Source organism: Antennarius striatus, chromosome 17 (genome assembly GCF_040054535.1).
Source record: "Antennarius striatus isolate MH-2024 chromosome 17, ASM4005453v1, whole genome shotgun sequence".
Lineage (NCBI taxonomy): Eukaryota > Metazoa > Chordata > Actinopteri > Lophiiformes > Antennariidae > Antennarius > Antennarius striatus.
This window is the reverse complement of record NC_090792.1, coordinates 17,571,685-17,596,758: the sequence shown is the minus strand read 5'-3', so window position 1 is coordinate 17,596,758 and position 25,074 is coordinate 17,571,685. Positions and strand designations below refer to the sequence as shown.

Genomic DNA, 25,074 nt, shown 5'->3' with positions numbered 1-25,074 from the left:
CTGTAGCTTTGGTTGAGGGTTAACTTAACTAAATGCAACTTTTAGTAGTAAAAGGGGAATTCTTCTATTGGATGCCCTATTTTGTGCAAATGATTTTAATATATACATGAACTAGTCTATCACTTAAAAATGCAGGGAAGTAAAAATTACAATATCTTATTTGAAATTTACAGTATTTTCCACACTGGATTATAAGGCGCACCTTCAACAAACGTCTTATTATAAAACCCTTTTCCACACATATAAGGCGCACCGAATTATAAGGCGCACCGTCGGTTTATGGGAAGATTAAAGGCTTTGGGGCGCGCCTTATAGTGCGGAAAATACTGTGATTGGAACAAGAGCATGAAGTAGAATCGACTTGTTGCAGGAGGTGGATGGCGCCTCCGGCTGGAGATAAGAGCGGAGCCCCGGGAGATGATGCTGACTGACAGCCAGGGGGAGAGAGAGAGAGAGAGAGAGAGAGAGATCCTCCGTCACCGGAGCAGGAAGCTGCTGCTGGGACTACCGAGCAGACAGGGGAGCCACTAAACAACGTCGACATCAGCCAGTCGGGGTGTCCACCAGCATGTAGACCCAGCCGGGAAGCCCCGCGTCGACACAGGAGCGCCAGCACACGCCGAAAGGAGACGTCTAATTCCTGCGTGGAGAAAATGAAGGAGCTGAAGGGCTGCGGTATGCGCTCCTCCGTGGGCTTTCTGTCCCGCAGAGAACTGACTGGGCATCCGCTCATGAAGGAGGAATTCCAGAGACGCAGGCTGGCCGGCTGCACCAGCCTCTTCAAGAAGGACATGCTCGGACATTTCGGCTGCGTCAACGCCATTGAGTTCTCCAACAACGGCGGGGAATGGCTAGTTTCTGGTAAGTTGACCAATCCCCCATTGACCTGGCTAAGACAGTTCTCATGTTAGCATGCTAACGCTAACTAGCTAAACAGACAGTTAGAAATACTACGGAGAAGACGTGACCCGCGCCACTCTTCTTCCGATTGGCTGGGATGCGTTGTCTTAACTTTGTTTGTACGGCGAGGAAAATCATTTAAACCAATCAGATTTAGAGGAGGGCGGGTCTTGGCTTTGCCATAGTGGGATTTGTAAAATCGCCTATTAGCATTTACATTTCTTGCTAGCTAACGTCAAATCACCTAACAGGCGTAACAGAGAGCAGAAAAACCCGACTTGTTCCGTATGACAGGTTATAAGATAATCACCATGGCCCACAGAATTATGCTGATATCAAAATGTCCTCTATAATTATGACCACCTCCTGAAATAACAACGTCATTTATGAGTTCGTTAAAACATTATGTGGCCTAGCTTAACAACCTAGCTTGATGAAGATGTTAACTTTGCGCTGTGGCTAACTCCAGAATGCTAGTGTCACTCCACTTCATCAGGAAGGTATGTTTTTTAAAATGATAATTAAGTAATCAGTCATCACGGATTGTATGAAATACACAGTTGTGTCATTTATAATAGGGATGACATCGTCAGTCTTGTTTTGTCTAGCCTGTAATCCTAAATACAGATGCTCAGTTTACTCTGTTATTACAGTCAAAACAGCAAAGCATCACATTGAGGCTGAATGAATAGAATGATTGGAGGATTCACTGAAACATTAGGTTTTTTTTAAAGTATTTTTTTATGTATAGATCCTGATTTTTCATTGGAGTTCTAAATAGTCATTAATTACTGAAAGGTTTTGCCACTTGCTTTTACCCCACTTCTTTGTAAATATTAGTTAAAGTTAAGGGGAAACGTTTTGGGAACGTCCACTTTAGATGATTCTGAGACTGTAAGTTCATGGTGTCAACAACTGTTGTCTTCTTTTCAGGAGGAGACGACCGCCGAGTTCTCCTCTGGCACATGGAGAAAGCCATCCATGCTCGGTCCAAGCCTGTGAAGCTGAAGGGAGAGCACCTTTCCAACATCTTCTGTCTGGCCTTCGACAGCACCAACAAGAAAGTCTTCTCTGGTGGTAGGAACAAACTCAACCTGATCCATGATGTCATGAGGTCTACACTCTTTCCTAGACATTATTGAGTCTTTAGATCTGGTTCTGTGATACCCTGAGGAAAGTAACTTTTTATAGAAAAAAAAAAGAATTAAAATATGAAATAATTTAGTAACCATGAACTAAAGTGATCTTAATTTTATGTATTTTATGTATTTGTGTATTCCAGTATATATATGCTGTGGTTTCCAGATTAAAAGATTTGCAGATTACAATAAAAATCAGAAACTCATTCTGTCTATTTACTGTCTTCCAGGAAATGATGAACAGGTGATTCTGCATGACGTTGAGAGGTGGGTAAGATAGCAAAGAGTTTTCTTTATGCAGCGTCGGTGTACTCGAATACTGCATTTATGTCTTATTTGTTCCTACAGACGAGAAACTCTTAACGTGTTCCTGCACATCGATGCTGTGTACAGTTTGTCTGTCAGCCCGGTCAATGACAACGTGTTCGCCAGCTCGTCCGACGACGGACGTGTGCTGATCTGGGACACCCGTGAGCCACCGAACGCAGGTAGGCGTCGCGTGGCTTCCTGTCGAGCTCATTGGTCTGTGATTTTGAAACTAAATTCCGGTTTAAAGATAGAAGGCATGCAGACGTGCTGCATATGACATGTGGATTAAGTCTTTGTTTGCTTTACTCCATTAAAATGAATCCTTATGATTAATAACCGTTCAGACTGTTTAAATAAACAGAGCATTAGTAAATGTGTCTGAAAAGGGAACTTCATGACAGGATTTGTTTATAGCTTTTAAACTCAATGGCTCATCTTGCATGATGTCTGCATCCTTCTATTTTAGAAGCCGTCCTTGTGACCAGGTTGACCTAATAATACATTGTATTATACATTTGATTGTATAAAAATGTGAAAATACTTTAAAATATAAGCTCGTTGTAACAGTGGAGATCGTTATGCCCTCATGTAGCAACTGTTATGATGATGTCACTATGATAACACGACAAAACTGATCCAGCGACTGCCACATTTGCATTAGTGACACTAAGACAAATCATGTTTATTGTTTTGACATTTGGGTTCAGAGGAAACTAATTTAACTTCAGTTGTGGCTTAAATAAAAAAAAAAAAGATGTGTTCTAATGGTTTGTGGTTCGACCACACGCCCATATATGGGCTTAGTGGGAGTGGCTGCTGAGTTGAGTGTTTTATCTGGTGATGAAACTTTGATAACAATCAGTAATATTTCATTGACTCTGTTTCCACAGAGCCGTTCTGTCTGGCCAGTTACCCATCAGCCTTCCACAGTGTGATGTTTAACCCCGTGGAGCCCCGGCTGATCGCCACCGCCAACTCCAAGGAGGGAGTGGGGTTATGGGACATCCGCAAACCACGGAGGTGAGACGTATTTCCACCACTCAACTTTATTCAGCTGTTCAAAGGCAAATCAAAATGTTCGGCTCTTAAACAAATTGCGCGAGAAGGCAAAAGGCAGGAACTACAGCCTTAACGTCGCCTCTTGGAAAAATCGAAATGATGTAACAGCCCATTATGGTGGCTTTGATCTCTAAAGAGAGGTTGTGCAATCGTAAAGCAACAGAGTCGCTTTTCTGCTTTGAATTTATTTCACCTAAGGAAACCATGAGTGGCAAAAACTCCTGAAGTGTGATTAATAGTGACACTTACGGCTCAGACATGGAAATATTGCAAACTCCTCTGTTGCAGTTTGTGATGTTTGTTTATTAATTAGGTGAGGTGAACATTAGAAAGAACAGCCGTCACATCTTTACTCATGAGAGGAAAATACGTATTCAAATAAGAAATTTGACTAAAGCAATTCAATATCATAAAATATAAAAGCATTTAACATACAGACTAAAAGGATTGTCGTGTTTTACGGGTTTGTGCAATCAGTGCCTGTAGTACCTACTTATGTCCACCAGATGCTAGTATTGCTTTCCTTTTCACGTAAATATCGCTGTCAGTTTGCCAAGCGTGGAAGCATCTCGGTGTGAAAACCGAACGACTCTGATATTCTGAGTGTGTGCTCAGTTTATTAATACACAAATGACAACACTTCCAATAAAAGTAAATACTGAGTCACTTCTGCTGCTGCACAGCTGGCACTGCCTCTCTGCAGTGTGGGTTTATTTACAGAAATACCCTTTTTTGTTGTTTTCATTTAACTATAAATATGAGGAACAGTGTGCTCAAGAGTGGTTCAAATATGGAGAGGACTAGTCATAAAATAGTCTCCAGAAGCCCTAATTGCACAACCTGATATAATAATAAAAAAAAAAAAAAAAAAAAAGCAGAACATTGTGTACACGTTTTGAGCGATAATCTTCACTGTAGCCTCTGAGCTAAGGTGTGAAGATGCAACAGATCTGAGGAAGATTGGGGATGTGTACATTTCTAATTGATGAGATAATCCTCACCTGAGATCTTTTTGTTGTGTGTGCCCAACCTGACTTCCTTCTAGCAACTAAACTCAAGGCAGACACAGGAAGTAAACGTGCATTGATCTTGTCTAGCGGCGCATGAAAATGTGTTTGAGCTCATGCAACGTCTTCATCAATAGGGTGTGTGTTCATGTTCTTGGCTAAGAACGTACAGTGAAAATGAACTACATGTTAAATAGATTCCTCCCTTCTCTCTCAGCTCGTTGCTGCGGTACGGGGGCAGCATGTCCTTGCAGAGCGCCATGAGCGTTCGCTTCAACAGCACCGGCACTCAGCTGCTGGCGCTGCGCCGCCGCCTGCCGCCCGTCCTCTACGAGCTGCACTCCCGTCTGCCCAGCTTCCAGTTTGACAACCAGGGATACTTCAACTCCTGCACCATGAAGAGCTGCTGCTTCGCCGGGGACAAAGACCAGGTTGGTGATCATCGCACAAAAATACTGACTTCAAGATGGAGAATATAGAAGTGATATGAAACGGTGAGCAGATCTGAGTTTCAAAGAAATATGAGAAACATGTGGGATCAGAATGATTATAAATAGAACACTTTAGTTCCCTTTTGAGTGTTGGAGGAACACCAGAAGCGCCTGTTCTCACCCGTCCGTCCTCCCGTTGGTCCGCCTCAGACATGACATCATCCTGAAGCCATGTGTATTGTGTTAACGTTATCCTCGAGTCAGCCGAGCCCACGGAGGCTTAAAATGATCAGTGGAGCGGCTCGATGTTTATCGGATGTGCGTCTCAGACAAGTGGGAGAAATTCCTGTCAAATGTTTGTTTATGTTTGAAAACAATTAATGGAAACCGCCGATGCTGAATATCCTCAGAAAGACAAATTAATAGATATTTCCTGTCATGTCACACTCGGGATGGGAAACGTCAAGGCTGGGAAAATGTCATACTGCTGTTTGTAAGTTGCTAAAACAGGAGGAATCATTCAAATTGTTATTTCACTGCAACTGAAGGAAAAAAAAAAAAACGCAAATCAAAAACAGTTTAAGTTTTCAAGAAAAAACAATTGAAAGTCATTAGCTAAAACAACTGATGTTAGCATGCTGCTATTTCGTGGCTATGGCAGTTGTATTAAATCTTATGTTTTCTTCCAATCTAAAATTATCTCTAAAATATATCCTATTATTTCAGAATCAGCGGCAAAGAAGAGGAAGTTACCAAACTAGAAGTACCAATTATGAACTGTAAATATGAATATAAACTAAAGCTAGAAAACAATTCCTGAACTGCAGAGAGGGATGAAGTCTACTCGGATGCCTTCTTAGCATTCAGCCCCTCCATCATTGGTTCAACGTTCAGCTGAAAAAATATTTTCCCATTGCCATCCCTGAACATTTAACTGGATGATTTCCTCCACTCTAATGTCCTAATATAGACTCGGATCCAGATACGACAGAACATTTAGTCAGAACTGTGTGAAAGCAGAGACGTAGAGGTGTAAGAAAACTGGTGGAAAGGAAAGGGAGGGATTCAGAGGTGTGACATTCCTGCTTGACGTGTCCTCTGGGAGGCGGAGGTGGAGCGTGCAGGTGTCCAGTTCAGGCTGCGTTCATGTGCCCCGGATCCGACGACTCCCAATCTGTGTCTAAAGGATTCCTGGATCCAGCCTTTGATATATATATATATATGTATATATATATATATTTTTTACCTCAACCAAGCCAGAAAGAATTAACGTACTGAACTTGAAAAGACCAGCCAGGCTTTGACATTCTGGAAAACATTCTTGAACGAATCCCAGAAGCAGCTTAAAGAGACAAATGGATCAGCAGAATATTTACAGAAGGAAATTAAAGACATTTGTTCAAGTCATCGACAGATAAAACGACACAAAACTAATTCAAGTCGCCAGAAGCAGCACATGACCATGCCTAAAAATAAACCTCAATTTTTATTTTATTTTTTTGCAAATATGTGCCTCCAGATGTTGAGATGAGGCGATGCAGACTTTGTAAATGAAACACAAGCGTTTGTGACTGTAGAATAAATACTCACAAACATGTCCAGTAAGCAGCTGCCAAAGAAAACATCAGTAATATTCTGAAGAGAGCAGTTTACCCACAAATTAAAATGCAAGTCAGTTTTATTTATCACAAGGCACGTTCCAAAAAAGGGCAGGTCTAGACGGAACTATTTATCTGGAATAAGTGTGTTTCTATTTGTCTTCACCTAACAAATTCCCATCAGTTGTTTTGGGAGAATCCTGCAGCGCCGACCCAGAAACGTTTTGTCGATGGAAACACTCGCCTTGACTTTCCGTCAGCGTGGGGGTCGGTGGACGAAAACTGTCTGGTTTATTTAATTTAAAATATATGGTGTGTATATACAAGAACTAAACGTACCCACCACCGGCCAAATGTACCCCAACCAACAGGTTTAAGTGGAAACATCTGGTCAGAATCTAATAACGGCTCGGATGTGGAGCAGGAGCTGTTAGGGTCGTGTCGGATCCACAGGATAGACAAAACTCTGAGATAACATCTGGTGATTTCATGCCAAATACTGACTCCCCCAGGGTTTACCTCTGTCTCAGTGTATAAACATATCCCCCCCCCCCCGTGATCGAAATGGAACGTGTCATTAAATCTGGAAACATTCCTGTTTTTCTCACTCAGTACATCCTGTCTGGGTCGGACGACTTCAACCTCTACATGTGGAAAATCCCCAAGGATCCGGAAGCAGGTGAGTTATCGATCCGACCTGACGTCCACGCCGCAGATTTGAGATTTCTTCGTACGACAAATAGTGGTTTATTTCCTTCTGTGCTCTGCTAACTATGCCTGTTTTATTTTGAAAGTTTGGTTGAAGTTTGCTGCGCTCATCAGGAATTCAAGGCTGTAATTTGATGTCAGATTATAAATAGTTTGAAGGACGCGTCGGTGTCGTCCTGCATGCTGAAAGGTTTCTTTGGCGTCCGTGAAGACAAAACAACCCAATCATCGAGTTTCCGGAAAGGATGATGACATTTCCAAACGTGGGTCCGGCCGTCGGATCATCTGGTCACAATAAAGCCTCCAGGCAGGAGTGTCGATCGGATGTCAGCATCCGTCTCATTATATAATCATCTGTTAAGTCGACCGATTAAAAAAAACTTATCTGGTGCGACACAACAAAACAAGAGCGTTTTAAACTTTTTTTTTTTTTAATAAAATAAAATCCTGGCTTTAGCATCTAAGCTAAACGCGCTAGCGGCCACCTGGTCAGCTTCGAGTCTACAATAGAGATTTAATCTCTTCTTTCCACTCGACCAAAATAACCGTTAAAATAAAGTTAAAGCAGAGACATTTGGAGTAAATGCTCCACATATCCTCCTGCTGAACTCAAATCTAATTAGCCTGAGGAAAAGAAAAAAAAATCCCAAAAATGCAACAATCCATGAATGTTTGTCGGTCTGTCGCACCACCTGACACTTCTGTGGAGTTTATTATCACTGGAGTTACTCATTCTGAAAATATGCGCTCAGACTAATTAAAAGGATTACGCTGCTGCCGTGTGTTTGGGTCTATTTCTGTCCCGGAGTCTGTAGAAGCATCACGGCTGTCTGAACGGGTTGGATTGAATCGGTCTTTTCTCATCGCGTCATGTTCTTCCTTTTTTTCCAGGAGGTCCTGGTCGTGTGGTGAACGGTGCCTTCATGGTCCTAAAAGGTCACCGTTCCATCGTGAACCAGGTTCGCTTCAACCCTCACACCTACATGATCTGCTCCTCGGGCGTGGAGAAAGTCATCAAGGTCAGTAGAAGGACCTCAAAGGGCCAGATGTAACTCATAAATGTAACTAAATGAAATGTGATGTAAAATAAATGTAACTCCTGAATGATGAATAACTGAATTATAACCCGGGGGCCACATTTGGCCCCCGGGCTTTTAGTCTGACCCATGTGCGGTAGAGTGTGGATGTGGAGCTCAAAGGGGAAGTTCAGACACTTCTTCATGGATACAAGATTCTGAATTTTCAAATTTTACTGTAGAGGTTGAGAGGCGATCGGTCCAGTTATCGATAACCGTGAACCGTCTGCTTTTCTTTTCCTTCCATCTCCCCTGCCTCTGCTGTCCGTCCATCCATCTCAGGTCTGGAGTCCCTACCAGCAGCCCGACAGCCTCGGTGACCTTGAGGGTCGCGTGGAGGACAAATCACGCAGCCTCTACACCCACGAGGAGTACATCAGCCTGGTGCTGAACAGCGGCAGCGGCCTGTCCCACGACTACGTCAGCCAGTCCATCCAGGAGGATCCGCGCATGATGGCGTTCTTCGACTCGCTGGTGCGTCGGGAGATCGAGGGCTGGAGCTCCGACTCTGACAGCGACCTCAGCGAGGAGGCCATCATGCAGCTTCACGCCCGAGGACGCCGCACCACTCGGGCCACGCCAATGGCGTCCGCCGTTGCTGCCGCCGCAGCTGCCGCCGCTGCGTCAGCTGTCGGTCACCACAGCGACTCCGACAACTCGACGTCGTCCTCTCTGGCCGGACCGGACGCCTCAGGAGGGGAAGAACCGGCCGGGGCCGAGACGGAGGGGCCGCCCAGGAGACGGGGGAGACATCAGCGGAATCAGTCTGGCTTCCTGGTCAACGAGGACTCGGACTCCAGCGAGTTTTGGCTCGACCCGATGCCGCGGCCTCGTTCCCCCAGCCCCAGGGACAACTCCACGCTGTCCAGCCCCACTTCCTCTCCCTCCCTTCCCGCCGGAGCGTCCAGCTCCTCCACTTCCACTTCCAGCTCCAGCAGCGACGACGAGGAGCGTCGAAGCGCGGTGAGGCGGCGCAACGTCATGAGGAGACGACGCATGCACGTGGTCTCCAGAGCCGGGGATCGACCCGAGTCGGTCCAGGCTCTCTTCTCAGCCATCGACTCCTGCAGCTACCCGTCGATACTCATTGACGATCTGTCTTCCTCCTCGTCGGGCGAGGGACAAAACTCTCTCCAAATCAAGCCGGGCTGCAGAGACGAGGAGAAGTGTCTGAGCCCTTCTGACTTTGTGTGTTTGAGCCCGGAAATGTCCCCCGAGAACCACGACGACGACGAGGATCGGAGCGACAGGACTGAGACGGATCGACGTCCCGTCGCGTCTCCGCCGGTCGAAGGCAGGACTGGAGACGGAGCCGCTTCGGACAGCTCCGACAGCGGAGACGCCCACAGCAGCTCGGGGGCGTTAGACTCCCAGCGGGGCCGAGGGGTGAACGGCCGGCACCGGACTGTGACCCCGTGTCTGAGTGAGAACCTCCTCGCCTCAGATTCGGAGGAAGAGACTGGCGTGGAAGACAGGAGGTCGCAGAGCGAAAAGGGCGCGGCGCAGAAACGGACTCACGTCGGGTCGGAGGAGGGCGAGTCCGGCTCCTCGGAAAAGAAGTTAAAAACATAGTGAACGGCTCGTTCTCACCTTCATCGCACTACATTTAGGAAAGTGGGGGGGGGGTTTGGTATGGGTTTGTACAAATTGGCTTTTTTTTACCCCCCATTTTTGCGTCTTGTAATCATCGCAACTCACGAAACGAAAAAACAAACAGAGACCGTGGTTACAATTTTTGTTGTTTCTGATCAAATTAGACGAGGTCGACCGAGGTCAAACCGCAGGTGACGTTAAAAGTTGGAAAAAACAAACAAACTGTGCAACAGAAGCGAAAATCTTGTCGATAGTTTTATTTTCATGCACATCAGTGTTTCTTTCTCTTCGACTCCTCCAGTCATGATGGGGGGGAGAAAAAAAAAAAAAGGTCTGATGGAGGACAAAAGCTTTGCAGCATTGTAAAATTCCCAAGTTTCACGCCGAGCGTAAATCTGATTTTCATTGACTGCGACTGCTTCAGGAGCGTCTCCTTAGAAATCCGAAGGGGCCCCCGTTTGTTTCAGCTGTGAGTTTGAATTGATTCTGTCAGTGTCTCCGGCCCCTGGGTGCCATTACCAGCCAGCGCTCCCTTTTTTTGTTTTCTGCAATTAAAAAATAATTTGTTCTCCAGTGAACACTCCCGTCACTTCTTTCAAGTTTTGATTGGTGGGTGTTTTTTGTTTTCCTCGACGCCTCCTGCTGAAAAAAAATCTGGCTGCAGCCAGATGTGGATATTGTATTCACTGAACCACAAGCTAAATCATTTATTAGCAGCTGCTAGGCTAAATAAAACCTGGACCTGACGGAGAGCTGAGACGGTTGACTCAGATAGTACAAAGAGTTTAAAGGAACAGTTCATGCAGATGGAATGTTTCTGGAGCAAAAGATTGAATTTAATTCTGCCAAACAGCTGAAGATGTGTTTTAAAACAACTGAAAACAAACATAAAATATCTTACTGCACAAATCCACTTTTTAAAAACGCCCCAAAATTGATTAGAAAATATTATCTTTACACCATTTTTGTGCATAACTCCTTTCTGCAGCGTCTGAACTCAAAGGGAGCTTGTTGGTGAAGCGGCGACAGCTCATTCCAAACTGTTTATTTTGGGCCTGGTGCGCCTATAGTCTACCCAACAATGGTTTTTATTGCAATGCAATGAAGGTGTAGCAGGGTGTTGGTTTGTTCCACCTCTGTGTTGCGTGTGGAGGCGGTAACGGCATGGAAACAAGACAGCTGGGATGTTGTAGTAACATGTTCAACCCAGAGGATTGAAACGAGCAGAATCAACAGGTAGTTTGTTATTTTTGAGAGCAAACACAGGACACGACTGACTGTACGTCACACGACTTGACATTGCGGAACGCTGGCATGTGCCTAGATCACAAGAGGAAGAGAATTTGTTTCAGCTCCCGTCTGAACGAGGTTCTACTGTAACAGAACTTTCTGGTAGATCACATTTTGTTGATCTCTTCCACTGATATTTATGCAACAGATTTCCAATACAGGTTTTTGAGTCCAAATTCCCATCAAAATGCATATTCCCTTTGGCTTTCATAAAGTCAATCCATCCGTCGGATCTGTTTCGATAGATTATTTTCAGATGATTGTGGGCTGTACAGAAAAACAATGATCTGAAAGTCAACCGTCTCGTTCTACCCCTATTTAATAAGGATTGTGCAACTTTGTTGGGAGGAAGAGCCGTCTCTACGCTGCTCGTGTTTACACACAGGGAGCAAACAAACAGTGGCGCTACATACGACGTAGCCGTGTTCACATCTGGTGTGACATTTTACGAGTGTGTGTGGAGAACGTGTCGACAACTAGTGTCGATCGCTGCTGCGATGGTTGATCTCATCCTCTGTTGTCGCCTGAATGTGAAAACCAGTTGCTAGCTCACGGTTCCACCATGACATCATCAGGCCACTTTAAATACACCGGATGTGAAAATTAATCACCAGAGTGAGCAAAATCAAACACGCCCTACTTTCAAAGTTCTTGTTCCAGGACAAAATACAAACATCCAAACAGTCTGAAGACCCTGAGATAAACTTCTTCATTGAGGAAACGTCCAACAGCTGATGGTTGGGACGCCTGTTGTGCAGCGCGTTTGTGACAATCTGTCGTTTACACGGCTAGAATTTCACATTTTACAGTTATTCGTGTTATTTTTCTTTAATTCATGTGCACAATTTGCGTGACGCACGGAGCCGTGCGACACACTTCATTCAGGCGAACCTGCATTGAAACTCTGAGTCAAAGATTCACTTCGGTGAAAACACAATATTTGACCTACAATTCTTCCTCAGTTTTGTTGCGCAGGTGAAATGGAAGAAGAAGAAAAAAGTTTACTTAAAGGTTCTGAACATATTTGCTCCAACCTGGAAGCTGTTCTAGTATTTGTCAGAAAACTTGACAGAGAGGTCAAATAGGTGAAAAGCTTTTGTCATAGAACTGAACACCTGCGAATGCAGATAAGTCACACCCACTTAGATCCCGTGGTTGTCCACGAGACGCGTGATGTCATTGGGCTCTTCTGCCAAAGACTCTAAAGGAAAAAAAACTAGCCGCATGGCGGCGCTGCTCCTGGAGCTAATCTGAGGCCAGGCAGACGTGTAGTTGAAGGCTATCGGCTTGTTTAGCTCTGCTCATCTGTCAGAATGATTTCCTCCACTTCTTAGACCCTCCCAGTGTGGCCATCACTTATCTGCAGGAAGTAGACACCCTTAATTTAACCTCGATGCTTCCCCTGGGACGAGTCCTCAAACGGCCGGCGTATGCTTTGTTTACGTTTTGACCGCCTATGGTTTGATGATGAGGAAAGTAAAAGTTTGCCAAATTCACAAAATATTGAAGTCACATGTCTGCAATTTTATGAATTTGAAGCTGAAATTTGATTGGAAGAGATTTGATCTACGCTGAGAGTTTTTTTTAAAAGTCTATTTACCCAGGAGGTTTCAACTTCATCGGTCACATTCACCACTGGGAGGATTCAAGTACAACCACACCTCCTTACGACTTCCTTCAAGGTCATGTCCTAAGCATGGAATTCACCAGGTGTATCAGAAACCGTTTCCTGGAGCGTTCTATAAAATCCGCTGCTGCGTTATTTTCCCAAAGAGCAGAAATCTGCCCTTTTAGATGGACTTCACGGCATCCGGTGCCGACAAGTCCTGCTCTCTTTTGTTCACAGATGGTATTTTGGCTCCGGTCGTTCGACCACAAACCCAAACACACGTACGTCCCAGTGGGGATTATGGTGGCTGTTCCGCTGTATCCCATACATGGTGCAGCTTTCACAGCGAGGGAAAACTATTTCGAATTCCACTCCCGACATGACTGGAATACCTTGGGATTTCGCCAGCGACCAGACCGAACCAAACGCACCAGCTCCCCACATGACCCGCGCCTCAGAAAGCAGGCCTCAGCTCGATTCCACCACACGCTCCTCCTGCCCCAACGGCATTGGGGAGACGTGTCCAGTTTGGCTAAACCCAACGGTGCCTCCCAGAGTGTGTCACCAGGATAATTAGACACGTTTGAGTGACTCTTCATAATGAGTCGATTGATGCGTTTAATAAGCCATAATTTGCTGCATTGAAAGGAAGTTTCTTTGGTCTGCTGGCCAATTAGAGCTCCAGCAGACGCTCCGAGGTTTAGACGTCTGTCAGCTTCTGATGCCATGCACTTGCTGTATGGTTAAAATGGCAAATTAAACCCAAATTTAACGAATAAAAGCCTTTTTAGCTTTGCTAGCAGCGTGGCAGAAGGCGTGTCAGCAGAACCTTCACTTTACAAAATAGAATATCTCAACTATTTAGTGGATGAATAGGCGTGAAATTCCTAACAGACATCGATGATCCTCCGTGGACGAAGCCGACAAGACGATGGAGGTTGTCCAACTTGTCATTTTGGCGCCACTAACAAGGTTTTATGTGGGATGTGTTAACTGCAGTGGATCTTGGGAGCACATACCTCATCCCTCTCTGAACCTACCTCAACATGCCCTGTCTTGCAACATTAATGAAACTCATAAATGAAATTCCCACATCGTTCCTTCAATCCAGACTGGTTTCTAGACTTAAGAGAACTCTCCTTCCATCATATTTTGTGGAAATCCGTCCAGCAGGTTTTTTAAAAAATTTAAATTATTATTTGTGTGACCCTGGTAACAAACCAACAAGACTGGAAGGACTCTCGGAGAGAACATTCCTCCACCGAGGCTGCAAGAAATCCCATCAAGCTTTTCAGGAAAAGCTATAAACAGACAAATGGAAGTATGAAGTCGTCAGCAAAGATGAGTCCATCGTAGCATTTCCATAAATCTTTTGGGATGGAGATATTTGAGTGGGATATCACAAAGTCTCTGTAGCGTCCATCCACCCAGAATAGACTTTCAGATGGAAGCAAAACTCATTCAAACTCCTTCGTATGTTAAAATACAGGCGGTGTTTTAACATTCATTCATTTTCCTGGGGAAGATACGATCAGTAATCTCATCTTCAGCCACGTATCTGAATCCGGGTCATGAGTTGATGCATTTTGGATTCTCTGATGAGGAAGTTGAATATTCTTGTGTCTGTCGGCTGTAATCCCAACCCATATGATCTACTGTGTGCAGACGTTGAAACTAATCTTCCTGCTTCAGGTTTTTTTTTAACAAACAGCTCCTAAATGGAATGTTTCCTCCCCCAATAAATAAATACAATGACAGCAGAATAACTTTGCTTCCAACTGTAACAGCAAAGGAGGATACCTTTGCTTTTTTAAAAAAATTTTTACCACATCTGACATTGTAATAGAGTTTGTATGTTTCATGTTTGACGATCCTTTTAATAAACCACTTTTATTTTTCAAGTGGGTTTTAGAATAATGAGAGAGCGTACAATCCAGTCTGTGGTGCGCTCCGGTTCTGCAGTCAGCTACTTTTGGTTTTTACTCTATCATCGGTTTTCATCTCTGCACAGGAGCCACAGGCATGCTTCCTTTAAACCGGGACCAGGCAGTGAGCTGGCAGCCTGTTCCCTGACTGTGACATCACTTTCCCAAACATTTACTCTTGGAAGTTTGTCCATATATGGAAGAGCGCTCTACTTTCTCCTGACTTGTCGGGGCTATCCCGTGTCGACATCTTTCCTGCTCTGTGTGTGTGTGACAGAGAGGGAGAGAGAGAGAGAGAATGAGAGAGAGAGTTTACCTTACAAGGCAGACAGACTTGGCCTTCACTTCATTTGTTTGGAGGAGCAGCTTTCTGACTCACTTTTCTTTTGTCAATGACACGAGGTGTGTGTTTCATGCCAGAGCTTACTGTATTTATTGTATGGTGAAGGAAATACACAGATACTTCAGGAAAAGCTCTCATGTCACATTGTGGGAACACTGCACTGTTTTTGTGCATTAATCTTTGTATGTAACTGCTGAATAAGCGCATATTCACATATAACTAGTCACTAGAGTACAGGTCAATTAAATTCAGTTGAACGAAAAGCTATTAGTCAATTACATTGAATTGATGGACACATATTGAGGCAAAGATATAGAATATTTGATTTGAACCTTATGTGTTATTGATTAGACGAGTACAGTAACGTAGAATGAAAAGCTTGAAAATATTAATTTAAATAAATTATTGAGATAGTTTTAGGCTTTGTAGTTACATCTCACCACTGGGTGAGGCTAATATTAGTTTTAAGGATTAAAAGTGCTCACATCACCTGCTTGAAATGTTTTAGCAAATAAAATATTCAATAATTATCTGCACATTAGAATAGTATGTACTGTACTGTAATTCTCAAATAGGTCAGAATACATAATGAGCACTTTAACTTAGGTTTTTTGTGTGTGTATTTAGTATTTATTTGTATTTATTTATTTATTTATTTATTTATTTATTTAGTGTTGTTTCTAATATTTTTTGTACTTTATTGTCAGACTTATTTTATTTAAGATGGAAATTTTTTTACTTTTTTACTCCACATCAGATTTACAGTGAAGTATAAGAAGAACAAAATAGTAGCGGTAATTCTCGAGTAACGTTCCTCTAAATTGTACTCAAGTATAAGTTATTAAAGGCATTTTAGCCTACTTCGTCACGCTGAACCATTTGCAATAGCTTATGATAGCTAAAATAGCCTTCAAATCAAATGATGTAGTGAAAACTGCTTTTGTTTCAAACGTTTTTGAACGTAATTAGAGCTTTCTCTACACCGTTGTACAGTAACGCGTTACTCTCGTTCCACGCAGATTACTTCCTGAAGTGGCCTCACGGTCACAGGCGTTTGGATCAACCTAATCAGTTGGACATTAAGCCTCGTTAGGGACAGCCCGGTCAGCCAATCCCCTTTAAGAAGGCGGGACCTGAATGCCCCGAGGCGTCCAATCAGAGCCCTCGTCTGCCTATCGATTCAATTTGTCTGAAGCAAAGTTTTTGCGCCTGTCGCCCGTCGCCAGTAGACCTGCCTACTGCCTTCCTACCGCTGCCTCTCCTGCTGGGAGAAGACTAGAGCAGACAGAGACAGAAAAAAAAGCCCGAGTTGGAGGGTGAAGAGAGAGACAGGGAGAGAAATTTGAGAGAGGGAAGCCGGGGGTGGACCGTTAATTTCATCCACACACCGTCTTGAATGCGTGGCCGAGAGTAGACTGTGAAACAGCACCTCGCCGAAGACCGGGGGACACACCAGAAGAAGCGTCTCTATACACACATCTACCACCATGAATATGGAACACAGTGATGGGGAAAATGACTATATGCACCAGGAGGATGACTGGGATCGGGATCTTCTCTTGGATCCTGCATGGGAGAAGCAGCAGAGAAAGGTGAGTCCGACTTCCGTCTTGCTCCGGTGGAAAGGTGCGGAAGTGGGTTTGATGATGCCAACAGCGTGAAAGGTGATCAATATTATGATCACCCATCCATCAGGATGTCTAGGGGGGGGGGGTTGCATTTGGAAACAGATTTACCCCCGTAATGATTATTCCCAGCTGTTTGATTATTCCTGATTATCGCGTTGACCATCACCTGCGCGTCTCTCTCTGCTACCAGGGGTGCTCCAAACTTTTTTTTTTTTTTTTAAATTTATTTTTTTATTCTCCTGATCTCCAAACTCACTTTTAACGCAGTAGGCCCGAACATCATCTTAGCCCCAGGAGGTGTGTGTATGTGTGTGTGTGTGTGTGTGTAAATGGGGGTAGAAAACGGTTACGATCCGGACAGGATCTCCACCTTTTTGCAGCGCAACAGATGTCAGCCATGCGCTTGGGTGGGTGCGTACGACTGGCCCCTCCTGTCATCCGGCATATGATGCGACGTGGATTAAGCTGTGCTTAAACAACCGTGTGGAGTGTATGTGTGTGTGTGTGTTTGGGTGTTCACTGAAAAAAAAAAAAAAAAGGAGGGGGGTTGAACAGCTATAATTCATGCTGCGTCTCCTTTTTTTTTAAACAAGGCCGATTTTTACGCACCGATTCCGGAACGGGCGCGCTAGAGAGGATTTCTGGCTCCGCGGTAGAAGTTATGCTGGATTATAGCAACAATCTAGAAGTATGCTGAATAGATGGGTTCTACACTTCCTCCTCGGGTGATATATATATATATCTCAGTTTTGACTTGAAAAATTCGGGTTTGAACTAAGTCGGGATCATCCCCCGGCGCGTCTTCCAGGACGCACAGAACGGTCTGTGTCGAGGGGAGAGAGTAGGAGGGGTGTTACTCTTCTGCTCCCCATACTTTTTCCTCCGCTTTGAAAAGCGGGGAAGAAAAAGCAGTGTGGAATCTGAGTAAGCGCTGTGGTTTGGGCTGGGCTTGCATGGGAGCAAGCGTGCCCAAAAATGGTAATAATCAGCCCCTCTCTCGCTGCCGTTGGAAAAACTTTTTCCCCCCCAAGTTTCTGTTCCTGCGCCGCGGAGCTCCTCTGTTTGGTTTCCTGGATTATGTCATCAGCATGGCTGCTGCTCAGGAAATACGAGAAAGGCATTCAAGGGCTGATGTCAGGTGTGACGAGGATTCTCATGCTGCTTTTGTCTTTTTCTTTTTCTTTTTTTTTTGAAATTTCTGGGGTTTTTTTTTTTTAATTTTTTTTTTTAAGACCTGAAGGAAGCAGCCAACACCTGAGAGTCAGTCACACACCTCTCCTCCAGCCTCCAGAAGGAGTCCATCATGATAAAACTCTGCAAACCTTGGGTGACACCCCCCCCCCCCTCTCACTGATCTGATCATCCATCAGAGGACGGTTTTATTCATCTGCTCCTCTCCAGAGACGAGTTGGAAAACGTTCACGTCGGGAGTCGGTTCTACACACAATTACAGGCCTAATAGAACGATGTAGAACCTCCTCTGGTAGTTGGTGGCCACAGGATGAGTGCAGTTTACTGTCACACACAAACACACACATCCATCCATATGTTCACACACACTCAGCTGTGGCGATGGTGAGCAAGGATGTGATCTTGTTCGCCGAGAAGGACGCTGTTACTATTATAAATGTTATTATTGGAATATTTGTGTTTTTTAGTCAATAAACCAGCGTCACCTTTTTGTTGATTCCTGCAACCTTCAAGCGTTTAAAAAAGCCATGTGGAATGACAAGAAAAGCATTCACACCTTTTGTCTGACAAAACAAACGTTTAACAGACACGTGTGTATTTCTTTTTCTTTTTTAATATCAAGCTCATAATGTAAAATAAAATGAGTGGGAGGAGAACACAATCCTCCGTCCAAACCTTTTATCTATTCCTTATCCGTGACACGATTCAAATGGAGGTCGTGGAATCCAGCGAATAAAACCGCCTCGATCGACGACATAAGAAGTAGTTTGTTGAAATCACCAATTCTGTACTTATATCTGGAATTCTTAATTATTCCCAGTGTTTCTTTGCTCCAATAGAAACAGTCGATCCCTGAAAGCCACGCCCATCTGAGTAGAAAGCAGTAGATGATGAAATATACAAGCTTTAAAGGCAAGTTTGACACCTGTTAACATTTGTTCCCTTATATTTGCGTTAAAACGCGATTATAATCGTGCTTTGTTGTGAATGGAGAGCTAACTGGCCTCTAGCGCCACCAACTGTTTATCTCTGGAGGAGCGGGAAACGGTCGCAGGAGGAAATTGTCCCCTCTGGTGAGGGCTGGACTCCATGACTCCATCTCTACACCCTGAAGCTAATCTATTTGCGCACGAATAATTTGACAGCAAATATGTGGTCGCCACAGTCGTCCTGTTTGTCTCTGAGTCACGAGTCTGAGGTTTGATGTTATACACAAAAAGTGAGTTATAATAAAAAACATGTTGCGAAGGTGAGGACTTTTTTGGTGTTTTGGTTTGCTTGTGAGCAGGATTACGCCAGAAAAACGTCCCGATGGAGTTTTGATGAAACTTAATCAAGTGGATCTCAGTAAAGGAGTGGATTCAGGAATGTTTCCCAATTCTTTTAAACAATCCAAAAGAAACTTTTTTTTTTTGACCTCATAACCGATTAGAGTGAAACTGGGCGGGCCGTGCGCTAAACAAGGACTCATCGGTGTTTGCTATTGCTCTTAAGTTGCGAGTTTTACTGCTTCTGCTTCAGAGCCTTTCACACAACTTATCTTTGCCGTTTTATAATTGGAATTTATGTTGCGACTGTTGTGCCTTGGTGGAGTTATTCCCTTCTAGTTTGTCTGCGTTTTACAATACGCTTTGACGCACGCAAGCCCGACATGTCAGAGAGTGCCTGAAATATTTTGAGTCCGATGCAAGTCGTAACGTGACTCCTGAGTCATGGAGTCTTTGCAAACCGAGGTGTGACAGGTACACGGGGAGAGATGTGACTCCAACCTGCAGCTGTTTAACAACACCGGACTGAATCTACCTGTCGGTGGGTGAATCAGACCTGTGTCGTGTGTGTTTTCATCACCGGAGGGTGGAGTTCAGGTGTAGCAAATTTCTCCAGGTTTGCCCTTATAAGGTCATAAGCTGCAGTACCTTTGATCAGGCCCTGCCTTAAAATGTCCCACCTCCCACACCCACATTCCCCTGCTCAGTCTGTACAAGCCAGGTCACAGATAAGATCCACTGATTGGTGCGCGTGTGCCAGAAAAAAATGTTGCCTGTTCCGACTGATTTTTGAACCTTGAGCGGATAAAATGCGTTTGGAAATGTCCTCAATTTGTGTTTGAGCTGAATGAACTCATGTAGATCGATGGCAGCGTCGTGTTTGTCGACGCGTTTCCACTAATCATGACCCAGTCAATCCGCCCCGCGGGTGAGAAGGCTTTGCAGGAACTTGTGTTTTTGTGTAACAGGTATGCAAGAAGCAAATCCGTCATCGGACACTCCTTATTTTACCACCCTCTGACTGAATGTTACTACCGTTAGGAAAACCAAGATGAAAACTGACCCAGAAAAGACCAGGTTGATAAACACTGACAAAATCAATTGTAGATGATGGGAAAAAAATGACAAGAAAAAGTCAAAACAAAACATGATTTAACCAAAATTTTCACAATGAAACGATCTGCCACCACATATTCTGTTTGTTGGATGTGTGTGTGTGTGTGTGTGCAGCGGTTTTGTTTGCTCTGGATTCGATCACTGGATGGTCTCGCCTGAGGAGGAGGAGGAGCGAATCCTGAATGCTGGTGAACAGGGGACGCACTGGAGGGGCCGACCGATGGTCTGACCCGGGTCTGGGGTCCCAAGTCTAATAGAACCATGTTGGAGCTGCTTCCTTTAGGACAGTCGCTGCTCAGTCTTGCGGTTCTATCTGCCAAAGCCAATGATTAGAGGTCTCGGTGCTGAAACTTAAATGGGTAAGAAGCCCGGCTCACTGTTGTGGATCTGGGTGTGGTTCAAAACAAACATGCACGACTGAAAGAAGACTAAAATGCCCAGACTTTAGTCGACTGCAGTTTGATGAGAAGCAGGATAACGCTGAGTAAGTGATGAAAGTATATAATAATAATCCAAACCAGCAAAACTGCAGGTTTCTGTAACTGCATGGACACAAACTGTCAGGGAGGAAGACGACTTTTGTTTCCCGTGTCCGACAAGTCTGAACCTGCAGACGGACTCGGTGCTCGAATGGAAGACCGTCCGTGCGTTTCACAATGGCAGCTGTCGGTTAACGTCCATAAAAGGATGTGTAATGTCAGCGCCGGACACCTCACAAAATACTTCCTGTCATCAGATTCCTCTGTTCCCATCATGCACCTTGCATCGCTCTGTTTTAACAAAAGGAGAAGAGCGTCACAAACCGGCGGTGACAAAGCAGGGAATGTGGAAAGAATGAATTCCTCTCTTTCTCTCTCTCTTCTCTCTGCCCTGATAAAGGCGTTAATGTGCTGAAATGTTGCTTCTTTTCATTCCATAAAACACGAGCGTTTTTCTTAGTGGGAAACACGAGCGCGTTGAAGGGCGCTTTGTTTTTCCGTGTTGGATAAAATGTCTGGTTGTGTCATGTGTTTTCCAGTTTGACATTGAGCCCCTGATTAAACTCACAAGAGTTTAAAAAATTTTTTTTTATTCCATACGTGGAGCTCTATAGATGTAGTGAAGCTCGTTTGTTCACAAATGGTCGACTCAGGTTTATTCTGGTTTAAGTAATCCTGTTAAAATTTGGGATATTTCTAATCGCAAAAACACATTAACTGTGTTAACAGATGCTTAAATTGTCCAACAGTGTTCAATATTTCTTAAATTAAAGCATAACAGTATTTTCATCTCATCTGTTCAGTAAAGCAAAGGTTTGGAATGTTTGGATGACGCCATGAACGTTTAAATTCTGCTCCGTCATGAGAATGTAACGTTTTGTCTCTGTATAATCATGCAGTTATCGATAAGAAGCATATGCTAAGCTAACTCAATGTATACACAGATATGAAAGTGATGTTAATTTCCTTATGTTGATATCAGCAAAAGAGTTTGCCTTGGTGAAGTCTTTGTCTTGTTCTCCACAGGATACGACTTGGTATCCATTTCTCCATCACTCCGGCATGTCAGAGCGGCCGTCTAGTATCTTTTTTTTTTTTTAAGTACTTGTCGGTGCTGATAATTCTGCATCCACTCGCTGGTCAATACAGCTGGGATATAAATCCCAACAGGAGCTCCCCGACGGACCAATCATCCGGGCCCAGTCACCCTGTCAGGCCCCCGGGTCGTTTTTTTTCCTGATTGATGGGGTCGCTGCCGCATCCTGTCGGCCCGTCGCAGCAAGTTTTATACATGCTGTCTCAGCTCGGTTGGGGTTCAGCAATTCTGTACCCCAAGTCAATGCCGATGTGGATAGCCTCTGTTTTTAATATTCAGAAACCGTCCTCCTTCAATCGATCACGGCTCACAATTTCAACTTGATCTAATTAGCGTGACCTTAGCATCAAAGTATGGATGAAATGGCTGCTGAAATTGCGGCATGTGGGGAAAACCCATTTATAAATGTGTCACGATCTCTGTTACTTCTCCTCACGCTACCTTGTCTCTCCTGACGGCGAACCCATCTGGTGTGAACACGTCAGTGTTGTTCCGGGATCAGCAGAAACATCTAGTTACCTGCTGCTAATGAGGACCTTTCACTCAGGAGGAATCCGTCACCAACTGCTCCTAGCCTGGAGCTCCCATCTTGATGTATGGTGTGTCAGGGGGTGGCGACCCGTTCGTCTAATGACTCTTACATAACCCGCCCCAGAGAGGAAGCGCTGCTCTTCGGTTTATTGAGACTCTTGTTTGAGCACCGATTGCGGTGTGTACTCAAGAAACGTCAATGAGATCGATCAAATGGAACGATCCACCTGGTTGTTTGAATTTAAGCTACTAACCTGCCAGCGCTAGTTGGGTTTGTCAAGACGGAATAGTCTTGAGTAACTACTGGATTGCTTGGAACACGTGAAGTCATGCAGCACCGTCATAAAAACCCGCATGAAACATTAACCGAGGCAATAACAGCTTGTGACATTTAAAAAAGTGGAGTAAATCATGGGCGGTTTTGGTTGAACAGAGACGACGTTGCTGCCGTTTAGCTTTTATCATGATATCGAAGTCAATGCAAGACAAGGCCGATGTGGATAGTCTCCGTTTGTCTAGTTTGTAGTCCAGAGGCCTTCTTTTGAGACTGGTGTTAGCATTTAACTTCAAAATATTACCATGATCGACTTACGTAGTTCAAAGATCAAAGCTAGTGCTCTGACGTACTTGCATGGATCAAAGCACTAGCTTTGGTCTATGGTCTTACACTGGCCTTCTCCCTCGTCTTTCCATCTTATCCGGTTCCTGAGTGTACAACAGTTTAAATTTGACCTTAACCCAGTTTCCTAGGGACAAGGTCATCATCTCATTTTCATCCCCTTTGCTGCCCGAGTAATGTGTTCTTTGTTTCATCTTTCTATCTGCAACGGTTGCGAAGATATTTGGTGGACTAACGGACGAATGAACACACGAACACTGACGATTGCAATACATCACCGCGTTGAAGAGGGATGTAAATCTCCTTTAAAGAATAGCATGAATATAAAATTGTTCAGGGAGATTAAAAAAAACAATTTACCTCCACATTTCAGAATGAATTGTTGATAAAATTTCCAGCTTTATTAATTTTAAATATGACAAACATCCGTTGCTGTTTGCTCGATTTTCTCCTGGACGGTTGAACCTCAACTAAACTTCCTGAATCTGGAAACGCGTTTTATGCTTAACCTGAAGTTCCTCGCAGCCAGAGCATTTTCTCCTGTATTTGTTTGAGCGAGGTGAATTCATCCTCATCGAGCAGAACGTCACATACAAACCATTTAAGAAGGCTCTGAATGAAAAGTCAAACCCGAGCAATTATGATGCTCTTATCAGAACGGCTCCCAAATGCCAAGGCTCTGAAGCAAATTCTTCCACAGCTTTGTTTCTCCAAAAGAGTTTAGAACACAAAAAATCACCTCCAGATCAAACTGTTTCAAGTCCTTTTCCACAACTTATTTTAAACAATTTCCACCTGTTTGGAGTAGTTTTGCTGTGTAGATCCACAATTGGGAACGTAGCCTGGATTTCTATTCCGTATCTCGGTGGCAGACTTCAAACCCCAGACGAGAAGCTTTTGGGATTTCACATCCACCGTGGGATTAAAGGTCAAGGTGCATTTCCTGTTGAGGAACAAGCGCCCCGCTCCTGGTCCAACCATGTCTGGAACCACTATGCATTTAATGGTCACATGACTTAAACACGACACAACCTCAGGGGTTTATTGCCAATCTGTCCCCATGTTTCCAAGGAATTTTCCTGTACCACATGGGAAGGATGTAGTCTGGTCTTTCCCCTGCTAATGCTATTAATCAAACCACATGCGTTCGAGTACAAGCGCTTACTGCGATACCTCTGTTTGAAGCCTGGAGGGGGGGTGGGTGGCGCGTATGAAACTCGTGACGTTATTGGCTGTAAATCCTGCTCGCGGGAGCAGCTGCGTTGCGTCGCACGCAAGTGAAAACGGCTTTTGAGTAAACAGATACCGTTGCACAAGCAGACGCACCTTTCCATTCAAGACGCCATATGGGCGGAGCCCCGTATGGAGGGAGGGAGGGAGGGAGGGAGGGGCGGGAGGAAGAACGGCGGAGGCAGAGGAACTTTCAGGCCTCGGCACAAAGCGTTCAGGTGGTTGTTCTTTGTCGTCCTGTCAACCGGGAGTCAATAATTCATCATCGCCGGCCTGCGAGCGCTATCAGGTGACTCTTTGTTCCATCGGTTGGGGTTCCCCTCCTCCAACACACTCCTGTTGGACAAGAAACCAGAAAAAGCGAATCAGGTATTGTTAATAATGAGTTGCTGAACAGAGGAGTAACACACAAACACGGCCCATCATGTGCGTTCAGATCTCTGGTGTCAGTCATCACACTGAAACATCACATTGACTTTATTTAATTTATGCTAACATCTTTTCAACCGGATGAAACGCGTTTATCTCCTAACTCTCCCAAAAATATTTCTCCTTGGTTTATCTCGCTGAAATCCCCCCAGCCTCGTCAGAGAGCCTGTTGCACAGAGAGCTGTGTGTGTGTGTGTGTGTGTGTGTGTGTGTGTGTGTGACCATTATTTACTTGGCGTGTAATGAATAGGAGATTGCTGCAGAATCGGTCGACCTAAGCGGTCGGTGTCACGAGTGAAAAGCTTAGAAGAGGTGGAAACGATGTTCCTGTAATGATGATGATGTTGGGGCTGTTTTTCTTTATTTTCAGCTGTACCTACGGTTCTAAAGTGGGACAAGTATTGAACATCTGAATTTCAATCAGTGGCTTCCATTGATCGTTTCGTCCACTTGTTGACTTCCCTGCAGGCTAATCGCTAACGCTCCGATGACTCTGCGCC

The 25,074-nt window shown here is 44.4% G+C and overlaps 2 protein-coding genes across 5 annotated transcripts in view; both read left to right on the top strand.

Moving 5' to 3' along the window:
* The first annotated feature begins 485 nt into the window (after positions 1-485).
* dcaf5 (ddb1 and cul4 associated factor 5) lies at positions 486-10,393 on the top strand. Its single transcript, XM_068338971.1, has 9 exons — positions 486-861; positions 1,834-1,977; positions 2,270-2,306; positions 2,388-2,527; positions 3,239-3,368; positions 4,632-4,845; positions 7,056-7,122; positions 8,043-8,170; positions 8,510-10,393. Exons 1-9 carry the CDS (start codon positions 654-656, stop codon positions 9,797-9,799), a joined length of 2,358 nt encoding a protein of 785 aa, XP_068195072.1. The 5' UTR covers positions 486-653; the 3' UTR covers positions 9,800-10,393.
* Positions 10,394-16,198: 5,805 nt separating this feature from the next.
* The window catches only part of actn1 (actinin, alpha 1), a 39,362-nt gene continuing 30,486 nt past the window's right edge, over positions 16,199-25,074 (top strand). For 3 of the 4 annotated variants that reach the window (XM_068338966.1, XM_068338964.1, XM_068338963.1), the window contains exon 1: positions 16,199-16,579. In XM_068338966.1, coding sequence (XP_068195067.1) covers positions 16,475-16,579 — 105 coding nt within the window. In that variant the 5' untranslated portion in view covers positions 16,199-16,474. The remainder of the gene's footprint in view (positions 16,580-25,074) is intronic. The other variant, XM_068338965.1, reaches the window with a different exon arrangement.

Excerpts from the sequence above, each read along its gene's own strand:
- dcaf5 (XM_068338971.1), top strand. The coding sequence starts at position 654 with ATGAAGGAGCTGAAGGGCTGCGGTATGCGCTCCTCCGTGGGCTTTCTG. Across the intron at positions 862-1,833 it reads CGGGGAATGGCTAGTTTCTG|GAGGAGACGACCGCCGAGTT; the intron begins GTAAGTTGACCA and ends TCTTCTTTTCAG. Across the intron at positions 7,123-8,042 it reads CCCCAAGGATCCGGAAGCAG|GAGGTCCTGGTCGTGTGGTG; the intron begins GTGAGTTATCGA and ends CTTTTTTTCCAG.